The 19,601-nt window shown below is 41.5% G+C and overlaps 1 protein-coding gene across 2 annotated transcripts in view; it reads left to right on the top strand.

Annotated features, from left to right (window-relative positions):
• The window catches only part of PHEX (phosphate regulating endopeptidase X-linked), a 134,623-nt gene extending 115,922 nt beyond the window's left edge, over positions 1-18,701 (top strand). The window contains exons 22-23 of one of the 2 annotated variants that reach the window (XM_080377574.1): positions 133-274; positions 627-18,701. In XM_080377574.1, coding sequence (XP_080233700.1) covers positions 133-235 — 103 coding nt within the window. In that variant the 3' untranslated portion in view covers positions 236-274; positions 627-18,701. Of the gene's footprint in view, positions 1-132 lie in introns of both variants that reach the window. The other variant, XM_080377573.1, reaches the window with a different exon arrangement.
• Positions 18,702-19,601: the final 900 nt, after the last annotated feature.

The following is a 19,601-nucleotide window of genomic DNA, read 5'->3' as shown; positions in this document are numbered from 1 at the left end:
TTTGGTTTTATTTGTGGAAAAATGACATGGAAAGCCTGAAAATTCAACCTGAGATGAACACACTGAAACACTTACGGGTCTGTAGTGTTTAACAGAAGACAATGTGCATGTCAGTCACTTTTCTCTTTGCAGAGTTATCGGTGCCATGAGCAACTTTGAAGAGTTCCGTAAAGCTTTCAATTGCCCAGCAAATACAACGATGAACCGAGGGGCAGAATCCTGCCGACTGTGGTAGACATCCCTTCCAGGTCTTCTGTCAAGAGGGATCTGCAAGGTGAAATGCTGCACCTGAGCTCAAGCCCACGGGATAGAGTTTCAGAATAAAGTTCTGCAATCTAGAGAGCTGTTACTTCAAATGCATCTTCCTTATCCATGCTGATGACCTACATGGATCTAATTACTCTCTATTCAGAGCCTAGAAACACTTAAAATAGAAGAGGATAGGTATTCTTTAATAATAATAATAATAATTAAAAAAAGGAACTCCTTTTAATCATAAAACTACTAATTCTCATCTGCAGTTGCATTGCTGTTGATGGACAGCTGCCATTATCAATCCTAGTTCCTGATTTATAGTTGAGTAAGAGGTAAAAGCTAAAATCCGGTTTTAATCTATTGCTCTGCAGGGGTGCTACGCAGAATTCTTCCACACAAAATTTATCCTTTCTGGATGAAGAAATTCATGAGACCTGCTACAAAACCAGGCCTGATCTGCTTTGTGATACAGCGTTTCATAACTTAAACTATCACTGCCCCGCATGCTATAAATGATGTTGCATGATGTAAAGACGTAAGACTTTATAAAAATTCGGTTTAATATGTCAAATTAGTGCCTTAAATTTTGGAACAGTTTCAAGCTGAGAAAGCACCTCATGGTTTCCATCTGCTACGACTGAACAGAAAGGATACTTGTCAGATCGTGGCCTCTTCTAATTTTAGAACAGCTTATGATAAAAATCAATGTATGGTGAAAGCAGAGGCTTGCAGAGGGAATTCCCAGCACCATGAAACTCAGAAATATTACAGTACTTATTCCTGTTCACAGTGTGGGCAGTTTATTTTCCCAAGAGTTGATCTTTGCCTTTTGCTTCATCTACATTTATTTTAAAGCCTCAAATACTATACCATTTTTAATTTAGAGATTTCTTAGTGTCTGGGATTAACAGAGGAATGTAAGTAGTGTGCATGTTGGTCCTCATGTTCTGGACAGGGCAGAGTGATTTGTGATTTTAAGGAAAGAAGAATATGGGACTGAAAAACAGAGTTCCGGTACCATTTGACTTGTCTGGATAAAAAGAGTAATGCAGGAGTAGAGTACGTTTAAATACAGTATACATGCAGGACAGTTGAGTTTTTTAATTTTATTTCTGACAATATTCATAAACCCCCACATTTTATTGCAGCAGAAAAACTTTAACACATAACTATTACTGGGGGCAGGGGGAACAAAACAACCCTTTCTTCCCCAACAGAAAGATATGTATTTAACTGGTATTTATTTATACCTTGTGCATTCATTTGTTTCAAGTGGAGAGTTTCTTTACACTGATTTAATTACTGCAAATCTATATATGTCTCTGTGTGTATAATACTTTCATATATATATACACACACACACAAATATATAAATTCTTCTATTTGCTTAAATTTTATTTTACCAGTATAGAAATGTAAGATAAACTTTTTTTACAAGGATTGGTGAAATATTGTCCAACAGTCAAGGTGGAGGAAGGTTCAACTGAAGCCAAGTTTTTGCAAATGGGGTTAGTATCTTATGTTTCTTTGTAAAGAAGGGGAACATCATGGAAACATAATTTATGGAAGGAGACAGGCCCTCAAGCTCCCTTCCAGAGGGAAGGAAGCAGACCCTCCTGAATTCAAGGCACTGTTCCACTTCTTAGAAAGAAAATACTATTTTTTTGGGACCAGGACACTCTTTCGTCAAATTTTCCCTGAAAAAGTAAAAGTTTTCTTAAGAGGAAAAGCATTTTTGCTTCCTTCAAGCCAGGTCTATTCCTGAGTTCTGTGGATTACAGTTTGTCATTTGAATTGCAACTACTACATTTTTTTCATGGAGATACTTTTCACATAAACTGTGATGGCAGTATTTTCATAGACACTTTCCTCAAACAAATAGGTGTGGGTCTTGAGGAAAGTGATACCGTTTGCCTGCTAAGGGGAAAGTTCCCTAGTACGTTGAGTACTGAGCTGAATTAATTCCTGTGCTCATACGACCACTGACATGATGATGTTGGCTGCTTTGGATCAACAGCACAAAGTTCAGGGCCTGTTAAAGGTAGTACCAGTATGGTCGTTGTCCTCAGAAAAGTCAGGTCATCAACTCAAACACTTATCTAAACTAAACTTTATAAATTACTGGACAATGCAAAGCTGGTTTCTCAAGAGACAGCTTTAAGTTTTCTAATTTTATCTCTGAGATCAGAGATGCATTTGCAAGGGCTCATCTCTCATGGCTGTTTTCCAGTGGGACAGATTCTGTCATTCTGTGGTTTATGGGGTTGTTTCTTTGTACTGGATAGCAATTTCTTCTAAAATGCCTGATGTTTGCTGCCTTAAATTTCACTCTTACTGCTCCTTGCTAGGCTCAGGTCTTTCAAGTTTAATACCAGGGATTTTTGAACTGTGGCGTGCATATTCCAAACAGCAGAGGAACTGCTGCAAATCTGTTTCATCTTTGCTAGGACATATCCTGCAGCAGTCAGGGGGCCAGGTCCTGGTCTGGGAGGATAGTAGGAAGCTGGAGGGCTTGGGGGCAGTGCACCAGGAGGGAGGAAGAGACTGTATGACCAGATTTTTTACCTTGATTTTAGCAGTTGAGAGGGGACCTATACACTGCCAGGAAAGCCAGAAGCCCTTGCTGCTGACTGGCACATTCATCGATAGTATCACAGTTTGGGGAATCCTTGCTGCTGACTCAGGTTTTCAGTGTAGGGCTTAGGGCTTGCATATGCCCATGTGAGGATCCCAGCCTGCCTCACTTGCCCACTTTTTACGTCAAACCAAACAGTTGGTAATGCAATTTACAGTTCACTTTGGAGCCAGCTATTTAGGTACCAGTTGGAAACCAAAGCAGAAGGTAATGAAATTCATTATTAAATCTTGGTCACCAAAGATAGCCGTAAGCTAATGATGGTTTGTGAGGGCTTTCCCCATTGCCTGTGTTTTGCCAGACTCCCTGGCCTTGCTTTGTTTTCACATTGTGCTATCTGGGACTGTGCTAGCAATGCCTTGCTGTGTTGCTATCAAGCTCACTTATTACATCTATGCAAACACATTCTTCATCATATATATTCTTCTCTCAGAGCTTTCAGATTGTTTTTTTCATTTTGTTGTTGTTTTTTTTTAATTGCCAGTAATATTGTGAAACGTTTCTTCTTGTTGGCTCAGTAATCTTCTCTTCCAGTGATCTAGAGTGGAAGGATCACGTATGAAGGAAACATTTTTAGCTGTGTAAATTTGAAGAGATATTTTTCTACTGTGTAGACATAAAGAAACAACCTCTACTCCTGTCCCATGTCCCCTTCTTTGGGTTCTGAAAATATGCAAACTTTCTATCCTATTCCTATTCCTATTCCTATTCCTATTCCTATTCCTATTCCTATTCCTATTCCTATTCCTATTCCTGTTTCTGTTCCTGTGACTGTTCCTATTCTTGTTCCTTTTCCTATTCCTATTCCTGTTCCTACTCCTATTCCTGTTCCTATTCCTATTTCTATTCCATTCTGTTCTGTTCTATTCCTTCTTTTTCTGGACTAACCCTGCAAACACTAAAACACCACCTTATACACTGTGAGTATTTCTGCTGATTGCATTGTGAAAGAGTTAGCTTTACACACGAGTAGCTCTCTGAAAAGGCAGCTGTGCTATTCACTTCTGTAAACTGCTTAGGTACATAAACAATACCCAAGCTGGGTCTGGATGCTGAAGGACCAAAAAACCCAGCTGTATTATAAAGCTCTGCTTGTGCCTGTGCAGGGAGACTTCAGCGCTCTTTAGGTAGGAATGTTACCATGACACTAAATGTTTGGATTATTTATAAAAAAATCAGGTGGGTTTATGTATAACTTTTCATTGAGTATTATTCAGCTAATTACAGGCTTAGAAGTGTATCTCACAGCAATGTTTTATTTTTTATATCTATCTATCTATCTGTCTCCAAAGAAACATTAAAAGCCTGACAACTCAAGAGGCAGAACTATAGTGAGTTAAAAGGTCTTTTATGTTTATGTCTTTTTAATCTGGATTTTTATTTTGCAAGTCAGTCTATTGTACTTTTTAATTTTTCTTCCTGCATCATATGTGAATGACACTTTTAAAGACAATTGTGTTAGCCAATAAAAGCCAAAGTGATAAAGAATTTTCCTATGCTTGCAATATGGCAAAAGCTGCTTGGCCTGTCACTGCCCAACTGTACTATGTTACTTCTGTAATATATAGTTTTTATCCAATGTAATAAAGAACATAATGACATGGCCCCACGTTCTCAAGGCTACTTTCATTGCTAGACAGGCTAAGAAGGACCTCCTCTCTCAGCCAGAGTTTATCAAGCTTCACTTGCCCCCACTAACCTGCTGGAGGCAATTAAAATGAAGATAGGATGAGCTGCTGTGGATGAGACTGTATGCTGGAGAAATTGCAGGAGGGCAGGCAGCAGATCTGTCCCAGCCAGAAGCTGCTGGAGCACATCAGGGGTGAGATAAGATCCACCTGCCCATCAGCCTTGCTCTTCTCCTCTTGCCCCATTCCGTTCCTGTCTCCGCCCAGCCTTCGTAGCCTCACCTGCTTTTCAATTCCTTCCAAGCATTTTTCAGAAGTATTTTTAACAGGATAACCCTAGCCCCACGCCCAGGTTTGAACTGCAACTCAGTGACATCTTTTCCCAGCCAGCACCAAGGAGCAGTTTTGCTGCCTTCCCAGCTGTGCTGTGACTGCAGGTAGCTTAGCTTGCTGCTGTTCCTCACCACGTACTGCACAAGCCTGACCAAGCATTTGTTCAAGGGCTGCTCGAGCACAGGGACCATGCCAAAGCCTTATACATTAGCAGCTTGGCAATTCTGGGCAAAGTGCCCTATTTCTTGGGCTCTGACCAGTTTCCCGGCACTGCTTGGGTGTCCATAAGCAGTGGTGCTGGCCCAGCTCAGGGCAGCACAAAGCCCATGAGCAGCAAGGAGCAACTGTACCTGGTGGGGATGATGGCTGAAGCTGGCCTTGCTGCACCTTTTGAATGATGCTCTGCAGCGACACAGCCTCTCCAAGCCCATAGCTTTGTGCAGGCAACTCTCCACACGGCTTTTGGGTTTGGAGTGGCAGGGAGAGCTTGTCTCTGAAAGCCTGCACCAGTTCTGTCACCTACTTTACAGTACAGCCTTACCAACAGTTCTATGGGTAAAAGCAAATGTTTGTGTGGAGGAAGATGAATGAACAAAGCAAAGGTTGGGGCTGGAGCATGAAACCAGCCTCAGCACAAGGGAAATACTTTGCTTAACTCTCGTGGGGTTTGCTGAGCTTGCCCACATATTGGAAAGCTACTTTAACAATGGCTATAGATCGCCCTGAGGAATTCAGGGTTTATCTGCTACAGCAAGAGCCTGCTTCGCTAATCAGGCGATTTAATCCCATTTAAAATGTAATATATATTAAAAAAAGAAAAGAAATTAAAGATTCCCAAGGGATTCTCCAACACAGCATTATGTTTTATTAAATATAACATCAAAGTTGGACGTTACTGAGAATCAAGATAATGTGTTACACTAATTTGTGATCAAAGAAAGAGATATAATGATATAATTTTAATCATCCATAAGCACCACAGCTGAAACAGCTTAATGTACGAGGTTAGACACGTACACAGATGCATACATTAACTGCAGGTGTCAACTTAGATACAGATTTTTAAAAATGTCTCTGGAAATTTTACAACATCCATATCAAACTGGTGAAAAAGTGACTTGTTTAACAAAGCTTGGGGAAATGCTTCAAAAGGGATTTTAAAACTTTTTCTACCACAAAGTTTGTTTAACATGCCAGTGCTGCTGTGAGCAATGACAGCGTTGGTTGTTTTATATGGACATTACATACTCCCCTTCTGAAATGTGAGTAGCAGAGATTTCAGGACAGGAATCTGAAAAATAAAATGATGTTATGTATTCTTACTTCAACACTATGAAAGTATTTGGGTAAAATCAGGAAAAAAATTAGCTTCTTAAATACAACAATTAGGAAAACACGAATATATGAATATATGCCATGATATACATTTTTTAAAATGCTCTTGTAGAAGATGCAGTTGCCAAACTGGGCCAGGAGAATGGTTTACAAACTTGCTAAAGCATTTCTGCTAGAAGAAAAACCTGAGTGCATGAGACCCATCTTCCTCTGTAACTCTCTGGAAAGTGTGTGGGTGTTATAGCTCAGCGGGGGTCCCAGCACTGTGCCTGCTCGGAGCTCACCCCATCGGCCAGGGGGCTGGAGGGCTATCTGCCTATTCTAGGGTGTCCAGAACTCCCAAGAAGGATGCATCTGCAATTCTGCCACTGACTTCTAGTTTTATGCATCTGTTTTATTCTTTTTCCCCAAGCACACATAACAGCTATATGAATCTACCAATCTCCATATCATGGCATTTTGAAGGAAAAAACTGTTGCCTTTCTAGGTCCGTGCTGCAAAACAATGCAGCACCACTGCGTCTTAAAAGCACCCACATGTTTTGTGGAATAGGGCTGCTCTTTATCACACTCTTAATGCATATGCTTTTATGGCATCCTGCTAGACCGGGACTTCAGTGGTTTGCACTGGGGAGAGGTGCGCAAACATATGAACATATGTAGTGGCCTCTGAATAGGGCGATAAAGAGAAATTAGAAAATCTTGAGTATTGTAAATCATTAAAAGATTTTACAAAGCATTAGTACAAGTACTGCTATATACACACACACACGCACACGGCCACAACACAGGAAGTCTGTAAGTCTGTGCTATGTAAGTGTATATAAAAATGTCAGAAATATGAATTATTTTTAAAAAATAGAGTCTCAGGGTAAAACTCTGACCTCACTGACTTCATTGGGTGATTAACGTCTGTGGGGTCAGCATTTTACTGCATCTGGATAACTACACATAGACTTTACTGTTTTAAAACTATTTTGGGCACATGTTTTCTTCTAGCCAGAAAAAATGTCTAGCCTTTGGGATTTTCAAAAGCTGCCCTGTCCTCTGTCATTTGCATAGGGCTGATAATGTTTACTCATCATCTAGCAGGTACTGCATTATCATCTTTTTAAACACTAAGAGTTACTTTATTTCAGAATTGAGAAGTGTTTTTTTCAACTTGACTTTCCCAGATAAGGCTCTATTAACTATTAAAGTAAACATGAAATGTCCTGTCAAACTAAGTGTAGGCTTATTTATGCCACTGAGGCATTTTTGTCTCCATGATGAGAAAGAAAATTTTCATACTACTAGAGTGACAGGGACACCTGGCAGTGCCCATGGCAGGGACAGTGCTGCCCAGATGCGGGGTGGCCAGGGAGGAGGTGGATGGTCCACCACAGGCAGGAAAAGCTGCTCGGCAAGAAGGCAGCGAGCGCTTGCCCTGTGCACCTTGCACTACATCCAACACGTTTAAATGCTACTGTCTAGCAAAACAAAGACATCAGTTGTCCCAGTCAAGAAACTAAATTTCTTGTGAAAATCAAAAAGTTGGGAAAACCTTGAGCCATCATACTGACTGAGGCCAGCAATAAAAGCACCTGCGTCTTGTTTGTGCATGCTCTGGCAGTGTTAACAGCCATGGGCACCTGCAGAGTTTCCTCTGCCTGCAGCTTGTCCCTCCCTTCACTTTGAGAGGACCCAAAATGCTGGATGGGCTGAGCGAGGAACGGCCCCCTCCACCGCAGGGAGAGCAGCACAGGATGGCTCGGTAAGATACAGGGCACCCTCCATGCTGCCTAGGCAGGAGTCACCAGCGGCTCTGGCACCAGTTCCCACTCCAGGAGCAGGTGGAACGCACCTCCTCACAGAGCAGGTATAACCCAGTTTGGTTAAACCTGCCTGTGAAAAATCAGCTGGGGAGGAGGATGGGGCTTGGCCCCGAGAGAGCTGTCTTAGCTGTCGGGCACCCCTTGGTTCAGACGGGCACTGGTGCAAGGACTGGTGCAAGCACAGGTGTGCCACCTCACCAGCCACCACCGTTCGTGCATTTCTCTTCCCTCCCCTCCATCTCACAGCCAGGTGTCAGGCTCTGCTGGCCTCTTGTCACCAGCAGCTCGCCTGCAGCAGTGGCAGCTGCCTCGATGGCACCAGGCCCTGCTTACAAGGGAGGCGGTGTGCAGCATGCCTATATGTAATGTATGTGCAGTATGCATAAGTGCAGTGCACACGTACAGCGTGCGTACGTGCAGTGCGCGACGTGTGCTGTGTGCTTTACCTCCAGCCTGCCCACCAGCTTCTCCTCATCCCTTCTCCCTCCTGCAGCTGGGCAAAGCAAAGCCAAGCAGCCTGGGAAGGAGGCAGCGCGGCCCTTTCCCAAGCCACCCCTGCTGGGCTAATCCGCTGGAAGGCACAGCTTGCAGCAGCAGCATGTAGCGGCACTACCTGCTCCCAGCCTGAGACAGTGCAAAGGTGTCGGGTCACTTTAAAGACTATATAGGAACATTTCTCCTCCTAGCTGGGCTGAAGTAAAATGTCATGGTCTGACTTCAGCTTAATAATTATTATTTTAGCTTTTCAGCACGTGGTAGAGGGGCAAAACGTGGAGCTTTCCTTCAGCGAACACTTCCATTATTTCAGCTGGGTTTTCCTTTGTTGTGCCGTCAGTTCAGCAACAGCCGGCAGTCAGACCTGCTAGCGCAGTACTCCTTGCAAGAACAACATGTGTTGAGGCAATCACTGTGTCTGTATTCAGCGTGCTTATTCGGCTTTGTTTTAATAAATCCAGTAATAGGCTTTCAGAGGCAATGAAGGGAAAAGAGTAATTTGAAAACAAAGCTGTTGAGAAGAATACAATGCACACACAGTAGAGAGGAGTGTGATTTTGGAGGTCTGTGCAGCTGTTTTGTTTCTTTGGAGGATTTTAATCAACCTGATTACACAGGGAAGCAAAGGGATTTTTAAAACAGTGTGGTGATAATCAGACAGAAGAGAAAACAAAGGGGTGCTTTCCCTCTCTTATATCTCTCAATTTTATTTTCCTCCTTTCATGTGATTTTACAAATAAAAGTGCCATATTAGCTCATTTTAAATAAAAAACTATCCACTCTGGGTTTTTGCTAGAGAAGCAATTTCAGTCTTTGACCACTATATCATTTAATCAAAGATACACAAAATGCTTTTAAGATTGCCATGGCTGCACCAATCCAATTGCCATCAGTGTAATGGTTTTCCCAGTGAATTGGAAAATACTTGTAACTGGACATGAGCCCATCCTTTCAGGTGAGATTAGCAGCTCTGCTGCAGTCCTTCCCTAAATTTCGGGTCTGATGTTCTTGTCTTGCTCCTTGTGAACTTACGGTCACTGCTGCAAAGCAACTCTCCAGTGCCATCTTTTGGGTTGGGCTGTACAGGCACAGCGAAGGGAAGGAGCACGGAGCTGCACTGCTGTGAAAAGCCACCTCTCCGTGTCATCTGGAGCAACTGATGGCTGGTTAAACCTGGGTGTGACTTTACACCTTTCCTTAAAAAAGAAAAGAGTGATAGGGGGGTAGGAATTTGCCACTTGTCACTCCTAACAGCTTTTAGATGGATTTCTCCAACATCCTGCTCCTACCTACACCTTCTCCCTGATGGTGTGTGAGTCAGGGCCCAAAAGTAAAGCACCAGCAGCATTTTCCCTGCCTCAGCAGCCACCTTCTGCATATCCCACACGGAAGTCTGAGGCTAGGCTCCTCTCTTATTCTCCAGCCTTGCATCCTGCATCACCCCACCAGCACTGCTGCCTCACACATTGCTCCCGGCAGACCACCCACCCGCAGGACCTTTCAGCACTGTGCAAATACAGGGTGACCTCCTGTAAACAGTGGAGTAAACAGCCTTCGGGCACACCCTGTGAGCAAAAGATCACAGAAACCTTGAAAAATGTGGGAATTCATGTGCTGCCTTGGGCTGCCCAGGTCCAGCCTTGCCCTCTGCCTGCTTTTATAGGGATATGTGTATTGACCACAAACACAGAGAAGTTGGTGCCTTCTGTCTGGAATACAGAGCTGTCGCTGTACGTGCGGCTTTTGCTCTGCTCTGTGTTAAATGGAGAACTGTAGTTCAAAGCTTAGCATCATCTTTTTTACTATTAATAATGGTTCCCTAATTTATTTCCTGTTCTCCTGGGTTACTCTGTGTTCAGCTGGAATCAGGATATTTTTTCTCACCAGGACTCATCTCTCTCGTACCTGCTTCCCAAGTCTGAGTGAGCACTTGTGCTCTTCACAGCAAATGTTCTCTTCTAGGAGGTGTAAATGGTCCAGCTCTGATAGGAAGTTAAACATTCATTTTAAAAGATTTCAAATTACTATGTGTATCTATTAAAAAAAAAAAAAATTACTAGGGGCAATTGGAGAGAGAAGTGGCGTTTTCTAATGGATCTAATTAGCTGCCACTCTAAAACCTGTTCCTTTGTTCAACTACAAAGTATGGCCTTAATGGAGGAATTAATGTGGAAAATCCCATGGCCTGCCTTTATCAGGTGTTCAGACTTGATATTCATAATGGTCCCTTATGGCCTTAAAATCAATGAACTGAAGAATAATTCCTTTTCTTATCCTTTGGGGAATCGTTTTGTTTATGACATTCTATGCCTCTGAAAAATCAGATTTTCTTTTTTCTAAAGGCGTTGCAGGTGGTGTGATGCACTTCACTCACAAGAATGAAGCAACAATATATTTTATTGCTATAAATTATTGACTTAACAAAGTTCAATGGTAAATGCAACAGTGATTTAACAAGATTTGATGACAAGGTACACTTGATTATCCACTGCATAGAAGACAAGGTCAGATAAAACTGTGAGATAGACCCTCCCATTGAGTCATGAGGTTCAGAGAGGACCTCCCTGCATTCTCAACTCCTTCCTAGAAGGGCATTTAGGTGCAGCTGGATCCAAACTTAGTCCTAGACTTGGTCAATGATTTATCTCTAAAGGATTATATGTGCACAATCAATATAAGATATAATCTTAGCAAGGCTTACAACATTTAGCAATCTGTTAGTCACTTATGGAGGATCTGTTGTGGCAAGGTATCTCAGTATCAAGGAGTAAGGGATCTCTGTGGCAGGTGTAACCTTGAGGGCCATCTCTACTCAAAGGGACATCCTGTTGTGCAGCCTGCTGCCATCCAGGAGAGCACAAAGGGCTCTTGGGCTGCTCGCTGTTTATGGGGTGAGATGATTGACTCAGTCATATTTGTGTACCAGCTGCAGAAGTTAGTTTCTTCCACGTTTGCCTTGTCGGACGTTGACCAGCACTGTAGTTAGGTGGGCGCATTGCTCAAATCAGCCCTGGGCTGTGGTGCTGTTTTCTGTCCCCCCTGAATCCACTGTGAGCCAGAGGCAACCATCGTGACCAGACACATCCTTGATGTCTGCTGCTTGATGACTGAGCAGGGTTATGGGAAACGAAGGTCAGGCTGGGGGCAGGGGGAGCACACCGTCACAACAGAGACTAACATTTCTGCCAAAATGACTTGGAAACAGTCATTTTGGTGAACAGGTTGTTGGACTGATGTTATAGCAGCATATGAAGACAGATCAGGTGTAAAATTGAAAGCGACAGGTCTCTATCCAGGTCCTGCTCTTGGTGTGACTGAGTGAAATGTCCTTGGTATCAAGAGTACAGTGGGATAGGCCCCAAATGAAAGAGCAGAAACACTTAAATGTCTCCTCATCAAAGCTGAATTTTCCCGGAGGTCAGAGGGCACCTGAAAGAGCACTGAAGAAGTGCTTGATTCTGCTTGTGCAGAGGGAGGATATCAATACAACTATTTAGAAGAAACATTTAGTCCTGAAAATAGTTGGGTGATTTTAAAACCACATTTCAGACAATTCTGGCAAGAATTAGCTAACTGATTACGTAGTACAGGAACTGGAAGAGCCCTGCACTCCATGTCAAGATGACACACAAATGTGGTACAACAGAGATGTGAATCTATGATAGAGCTCATGGATTTTTAAAAGCAAAGAGTTTAAAAGCTGTTCTTGCAAGGTGGACAGAAGTAGAGAGGGTTTAGAAAGCAGGTCCTGGGTGGGTTTTGAGTCAAAATATGCAGCAAGAATACAGGAAGATCTAAAATGAATCCCTGATGAAAGCCTTTTCATTTGCTAGGCAAAGCTCCCAGGCCTTGACTGAAGTGGTTAGATAGTCATTAACTAGGAAAGCATCAGCCAAAATATTACATAAAATGAGAAACAGAAAAGTGATTCTCAAGCTGATGTGGGAAGAGGCTTCATGAACTAAAAAAAAAAAAGTATGGTTTAGGAAATCAAGATGGTAACAGTTATAGCATCCCATAAGAGTATTTCATAGGGGCAATGGACAACAGTGCAAGAGATGATGTATAAATGGACAACTTCAAAGGAATGTACTATTTTGCCATTTTAAGTTGGAATACAACAGGAGACCTGCTGCCTTAGGTCCCTGCCATGGAAAGAGAAATGTGCCTGAAGGCAGGGGCTAAAGGAGGAGCCAGGCGGGCTTTGGGTGTTAATACAGCAAGTAGCAGATGTAAATGTGTGACCGTGTGCTTTGTTTTAGTGAAAAATGAAGTGAAACTGGAACTCTTCCATTGTGCGTCATTGCAAAAAGTTAAAAAGAAAAAGAGATAAAACATTTGGCATCAAAGGCAGGAGGAGATAATTTTGGCAAGATAGCTGATATCAGTTCTTCTAGCTTTACAGTGACAACCTCAGGCTGGAAAGTCATTTGAAAAAAGAGTTGAGGCAGCACCTTCTTTGATAGTCACTGTTTTCTCTTCTTGCCATTTTCACACCTGATGTATTTAATGAAACAATGTCACAAATTTTTGATAGCAAAAACAGCAAATGTGTTGAACCCTCTGTAAGCTACAGCATAGTTCACACAAAAATATGAAGACTAATGCCTGACAGCAAACTATAATCTTTAAAGCAAAGATCAAGAGCACATTTTATCTTCTCTGAGGGTTTTTATATTTACATGTTGGAAACATTGTCATCTTTCATTATGAGGACAAATTGGAATATAACCCTTATTATTTTCCAAAATTTTGTTTGCATCAAGATTCTACTAGGAAGGCCCTAGGGAGCAAGGATTTGAAGGACACAGTGCCTTGGCCCCTGAGTGTGTGCTCAACCATGGATTTCTGAATTATTATTTTTTTCAGAGCTGTCTTTCATCTTTCCAAAAAATGATGTCTTACACTTGACAGAAGTGGTAGCATTCCCAATCATCTGAATCCAATTCTGGGCAGCTTAATTAATAAAGTGCTTATCTTAATGCCCCATGGGGAAAAAACAGAAGTTTTCCAAGTGAAAGTAGATACAATATGCTGGCAGAATGTTAAAAGACAACTGGTTATTAATGTGCATTGTGAGTTAAAAAATATAGAGCAAGAGTCAGTTTGGGTAAGTATTTGAGAAGCACAGCAACAAAAGAGAACAATGAATTTTCTCTTTCTCTGATGTCTTTTATAAGATGAATTTTCTACGAGCTGTTTTCTTTGAGGATTTGAAATCTTCCATGGAGGGCTGACATCTGGAAATCATCCCTTTCCATCTGGGTACTGCTTCCAAGTCTTGAAAGATTTAGATGCATTTGGCTAGTTCCCTTGTGTAAATGGCTCCAGTGAGTTCTTCCTTAGAGTTTTCTTCCTACCAGTGGGATGAATTTAACTGATTTACTGTAATATAAGAAAACAGAGATATCAGAAAGGCATCTGGAATTTAAATTAGCAAGGGATGTGAAGGACAACAAGAAGGGCTTCTATAACAGTATTGCAAAAGGAAGACTGAAGAAACTGTAAGCCTGCTGCTAAGTACAGATAAAGATCAAGGGACAAAGGACATGCAAAAGGTTGAGGTAGTCAGCGCCTTTTTGGATTTTTTGATACTGAAGACTGCATTCAGAACTCTTATGCCCTTGAACCTGGTTGCAGAGTCGGAGGGACTGCAACAATACCCAGAAGAGAGGAGGACAGAATAAGGGAGCACTTAAGAAAGATGGACATATACAAGCCAGATGGACCAGATAGGATAGATATCTCTAGGAGCACCAAGGGAGTTGACCAACATCACCATGTGGCTGCTCTATAGCAGCTTTGGAAGGGCATGACAAAGTTTATGGAGCATGGCCTCTTGGAAGCCCTGTCCAGGTCCTTGAATTTCAAAAAGATGATTGGAAACAGCCAGCATGGAGTTACCAGCTCCATGTCCCTGACAAAACTGATGGCCTTCTGTGACGAGACAGATAATTCTTAATGAGAGACTAATGGATGTTGTATATTTTGACTTTAGCAAAGCCTTTGGTGTGATTTCCCATAATACCCTGATAGCCAAATTGGTGGGATAAGGTTTGCCTAGGTGGACAATAAGCAATAAGGTGAATGGAAAATTGTCTGACTACTGGTCTTAAAGGATTGCAATGAATCGTACAACGTGCATCTAATTGGTGGTCACTAGAGATGGTCTTCAGGGACTGATACTTGGGACAGGACTCTTTAATGTCTTTTTTAATCACCTGGATAATGGGACGGTGTGCAGTCTCAGAAAATTCACAGTTGACACCAAGTTGGGTTGAGGGAGATCTTGCTAGACTGGAGCAAGACATTGATAGGATCCTCATAAAGCTCAACAAAGGGAAGTGCAAAAGCTTGTGCCTGGGGAAGGAGAATTCCTGCAGCTGTATGGGCCAGGGACCGAGTGATCAGCAAGTTCCCTTGCAGAAAAGGAGCTAGGGATCTTGGGGATGGATGCAAGCTGAATAATGGTGAGCAGTGTGTTCTTGTGGCAAAGGCGGCCAATCACATCTTGCACTGCTTTAGTAAAAACATAGCCAGCAGGTTCAGGGAAGTGACTATTCCCCTCTGTCTGGCACTTGTGAAGCTGTTCTGAGAGTTCTGCACCCGGTTTTGGGCTCCCCACTACAAGGAATATACAGACTTTCTGGAGCAAGCCCAGCTCCAGTTGCCAATATGGTCATGGGGATAGAGCACATGACATAAAGGCAAGGCTGTGGGAACCAGTTTTTTTTCAGACTGGAGGAGACAAGGTGAAGGGGAGAACTTACTGCTGTCTACAACTATCTAACTGGGAGAGTGTAGAGATAACAGAGATAACACTCTCAGAGGGGGTGCAGTGCTGGAAGGTAACAGAAAGAAATAGCTATAATGAAAATTGTAAATAAATAGTAGGAAAAAAATTCTTCTCTTTTAGGGAGGCCAAACATTGGCACAAATTCTCAGGGAGGTGTGGAGTCCCCAACCTAGGAAGCAACTGTTGCAGGGGCCAAACACAATGACTGTGGTGCTACTAAGAGCCTTATGGAGAATCCTAAATAGTTACATGCTTGTGAATGCTGTGCATGTAAAGTTACAAGTGAGCAATCTGAGCACCCTTCATTAGCGAGATCAGCATTTTACGATTGATAAACTGTTTCCAGGGTGAGCTGGACCAAAATGCCATATCGAATGCTCCAGAGCTTTGAAAGAAGGTCAGCTCTAGACTAACCAATACATTCGAGAAAGGGCAGGTGGTGTTTTCAGCTGTGCTGTCGTACAAATAGTCCTTCCTGAAAGGATAGCAAGGTGAGCAACCGTAAAAGATGGTTTATTTCTGAAGTTAATCTTTAGAGTTGTCAGCTAAAAAGCAATGATTTTTAAACTGACTCTGGAATAAATAGTTTGCGTGGCTATTTATTGTGAGCTGACTGTACTCAGTGGCTTGCTTACCACAGCTTTAGTTTGGACATTTGTCTATCCACTGTGGGACCCAGTCTGTGCTCAGTGACCTGAATGTATGGTGCTGATCCTCTTCTTTGGTGGAAGGCTCCGATTAGTACTGAACTTCTCCACAAAATGCATTTTCTTTAATTGCAGAGTAAAATTAATTAATTCTGGGAACTTATTTTCACAATCACAAACAGTATCTCAACATATTCTTAGTTATTATCTAGAAAATGGCTGCCAGCATCATATCACAGGCTAGTTTTTTAAGTAAACAGATTTGTTGCAACTTGCGAAATTATTTTTTGAGGGAGGGTGCTAATGCACTCTGGCCATCATTACATACTTAACAATTGCAAAAGACATAGCTACCCGACTTCAGGATTTTCGTTAATAAAATTGTTATTCTCAAAATTCTCAAAGGGCTGTGTCAAATGGCATCCTAGAATGCTTCTCCACAAACCCATTTGTATCAGCAAGCTCACAATACTGTTTCTGTCTCTGCTGACATATATTGATCCTAAGTTCTCACAACAGAGATAATGCCTTTGCTAATGGCACAGTAAGTATCACAATTTGCATCAGCTATAAATCATCGAGCATCTCAAGAGCATACAATCTGCCATGAATGAGCTGAGTCATAAATTGTGACCCTGTTACATTTGTGCCAGTCCAGCAAACCTGTATCACTTATCTCCCTCCAGCTCCCACATTTCAAAGTGTTACAAGAAGAATAATAATAAAAAAGAAACAACAAAAAAACCCTCAATAGATATCTAACAGACAACAGATAACTCTAGTAATTTATTTCCAGACATGTAACAACACTTCTAAGGAAGGTCAGCTAGTAAACTCCTTGGGGTTGTTGACAAAATAAAGTAAAATTGACGCAAACTTTAAAAAAAAAGGGTGACAGCAAATTCATTTATCTGTCCCTTAGCTTTCAAACACACCAGTGGCCTCATCATTTAGGAGGAAAGGCATGAAGCCCTGAGAGAGCCACACACACTGACAATGCATTAAACTGGACTTTTTGTCCTTCATCACGAGCAGGTGGGGTTGTCTTCAGAAGTGGTGTGGCACTTCCCCGAGCTGCTGTGGAGCAATCTTCACAGAGCTCATTTAAATGATGTTATCTCCGTTCTCTGCCGGAAAGATGAGCCTTCCTGGCCAGGGCAGAAGGCAGAGTTACTGGCTGCTGCAGGAGACACAAATGCAGTCTCAGTATTACTTAACTGCTTTAAAAAATTTAAGCTGTCACGTTCCAAGACGCAAGGACTTGACTGAATCCAGGGAGCAACCCTTGGCCAGTTTTCCACTAATCTCCATCCTGACTGCCTTGCATTTTATCTGCATCTGGCATTGATAAACACAGTGGTTATAAAAGCCTTCAATAAAAGGGAAAGATTGAGGTAGGGAAGCGAATTAACAAAGAGTTTAGCCTCAAGCTGTTCTCTTCTAGATGTTTTTCTGGCATTCTTTCTGCTGGGGCAGTGCTACTTTGGAATCAGGGCTGTCTTTGTGATGTGCTCTGCCATGTGGGCTTCTAAATTAGTAGGCGTCTGGTCAGGCTCTCCATCTGTCTCTCCCATGGGCAGTAGTAGTTGTGAACAGTGCACTTCGGGTTTCTCTTTAGACTTTGCAAAGCTGTGCTGAAACTGTTTAGTAGTCAGCCTCTTTTACATCCAGGAAGTCACATGGAGGTCTTGTATATTTTAGCTTGGGGGAAAGCAGATCAGTCTGCTGGATGGCTTATCAGGATTGCAAAACTGAATTACTCTCTTCTGTGGTTTGTGTAAGGTCTTGGTGGAATTAGCAATGCAAGCCTAGCTCAAAAGTTTTTCTCATCAGAAGCACTAGTAGAATGAAGCCTGACTGTGCATGAGATGCAAAAACATTTGGCATGAATAACAAGAAAGATGTCTACAGAATAGTTGGTTGAAGTACTGTCTTTTAGTGTAGCTTGAATGGCAAGCTGGTCCCATGGAAAGTATTTTTAAATTTTGCGATACCATTCTTAGGCAAGGAAAACCCAAGAGATCACCTTACCTTTGCTGCAGAAAGGTCTTCAGCTAATTATAGAGAATAGTCATTCCAGTTAGCAGACTGTATTACACATACTGCTAACACTAACCTTGATATGAACTTAACTAAGGTATTTTGTGGAATAGGTGTTTATAAATAACAATTATACCTCTTGATCATTGCAAATTTCTCATATAATTTAGAAATATTTCTAACGGAAGTTGTGGCAGTTAGTGCAGATTGTGCATATGAAAAATTGCACATACTAACAACACAGATATGTTAAATTGTTGAACCATGGAACAATTAGCTAGGTTTATGCAATGTCCTTTCCAAAGGCACAGGAAAGCCATGAGAACCCCTGTGCTATGTAGCAAGTTACCCTGGTTTCCACCAAGTCATCCTAAGTGCCTTTGCTATTGTGACCAGAGACGTAAAAGCCAGAATATGGAATTTTCTAATTTCAGCCAATGCAGAGAGCTGAGCAAAAAATACTGTTCTGAAGACAACGATAATCATAAACCCAATTCACTTCACATTGGATGTGTGCAGTCATCTGTTTGGTGTTAAAGACATTTTATAGGAGTTTTTTTCACTTAAACATTCCCGATGTAAAACCTGTTGTTGAGCACAGATTTCTTGGAAACAGAACAATTACTAGCTAGAATGCTTCTAAATTCACTACTTATTCTTCTGTAGATGAGAGTGGGTGATAAAGTATGTCATGACAAAGTTTTCTGCCCTGCTGTGTGTGTTCCATTTTCTTCATAAGTAAACAATATATGATCTTTAATATTTGACTAGTCCCTCAAACAAAAATAAAGTACACTTTGAAATGTTTTACTCTTAAATAATACTATAGTCGGTATATGTGTCATTACAAAGTTTCTTAAGAGTTTTCCTATTCCTTTTCCTAAGAAGTACTCAATCTAATCCAGCTATTCTGGGGCTGGACCACCAGAGCTGCTGCGTGATAAGATTATGATGCAGTGTGATTGTGGTGGAATGGGAGCATCCTAGCTCCATAGAAAGACATAGATAATTAAGTAGAACTGGTCTTTTCACAAAATGCTTTTCATCTATGAAACTTAAAGATTTTTTTTTTTTTCTTTTAAAAGCCTGAGCATTCTTTCTGAGGAAAGAATTATAAGCACTTTTTCAGCAAGGTCGTTTTAGGTAGAGGCTAAATTTCAACAAAATATTTTCGCAAAGAAAATACAAAGTTTTTGTAATAATTGCCACTTGGTTTTGTTTCATCTTCAAAGTTACATATTTTACCTTGGGCCTTTACCTACCGACTGCTATGATAGACAATAAATGCTATATGGTTTGTTAAATGTTAATTTTCTGTTCTTTCTATTTCAGCAAATCCTGCTCTTTTCTAACATTAGAAAAACTCCATGGTTGGCATCTAAAAATATTTTTCAGCATAAAAAAAATAAATGAGCTTCACTGTCCTTTATTCACTTGTTCTTGACTAAAGTTTATGGGTGCATTTCAGCTGAAAAGGAATTAATACCAGGATTGGGACTCCCTTGATATCACTGCAAAGAGCTGTGGGTGGGAGGAGAGAAGAAGAGAAAGGGATGATTGCCTCTCTATAAATAGAACATTTTCTGCACATCACTGATCCTGCACAGATGTCTGTCAATGACAG

This window comes from Falco punctatus, assembly GCF_963210335.1.
Source record: "Falco punctatus genome assembly, chromosome: 2".
In the NCBI taxonomy this organism is placed as follows: Eukaryota; Metazoa; Chordata; class Aves; order Falconiformes; family Falconidae; genus Falco; species Falco punctatus.
Note: the sequence above shows the minus strand (reverse complement) of the source record. Positions and strands in the feature narration are given on the sequence as shown.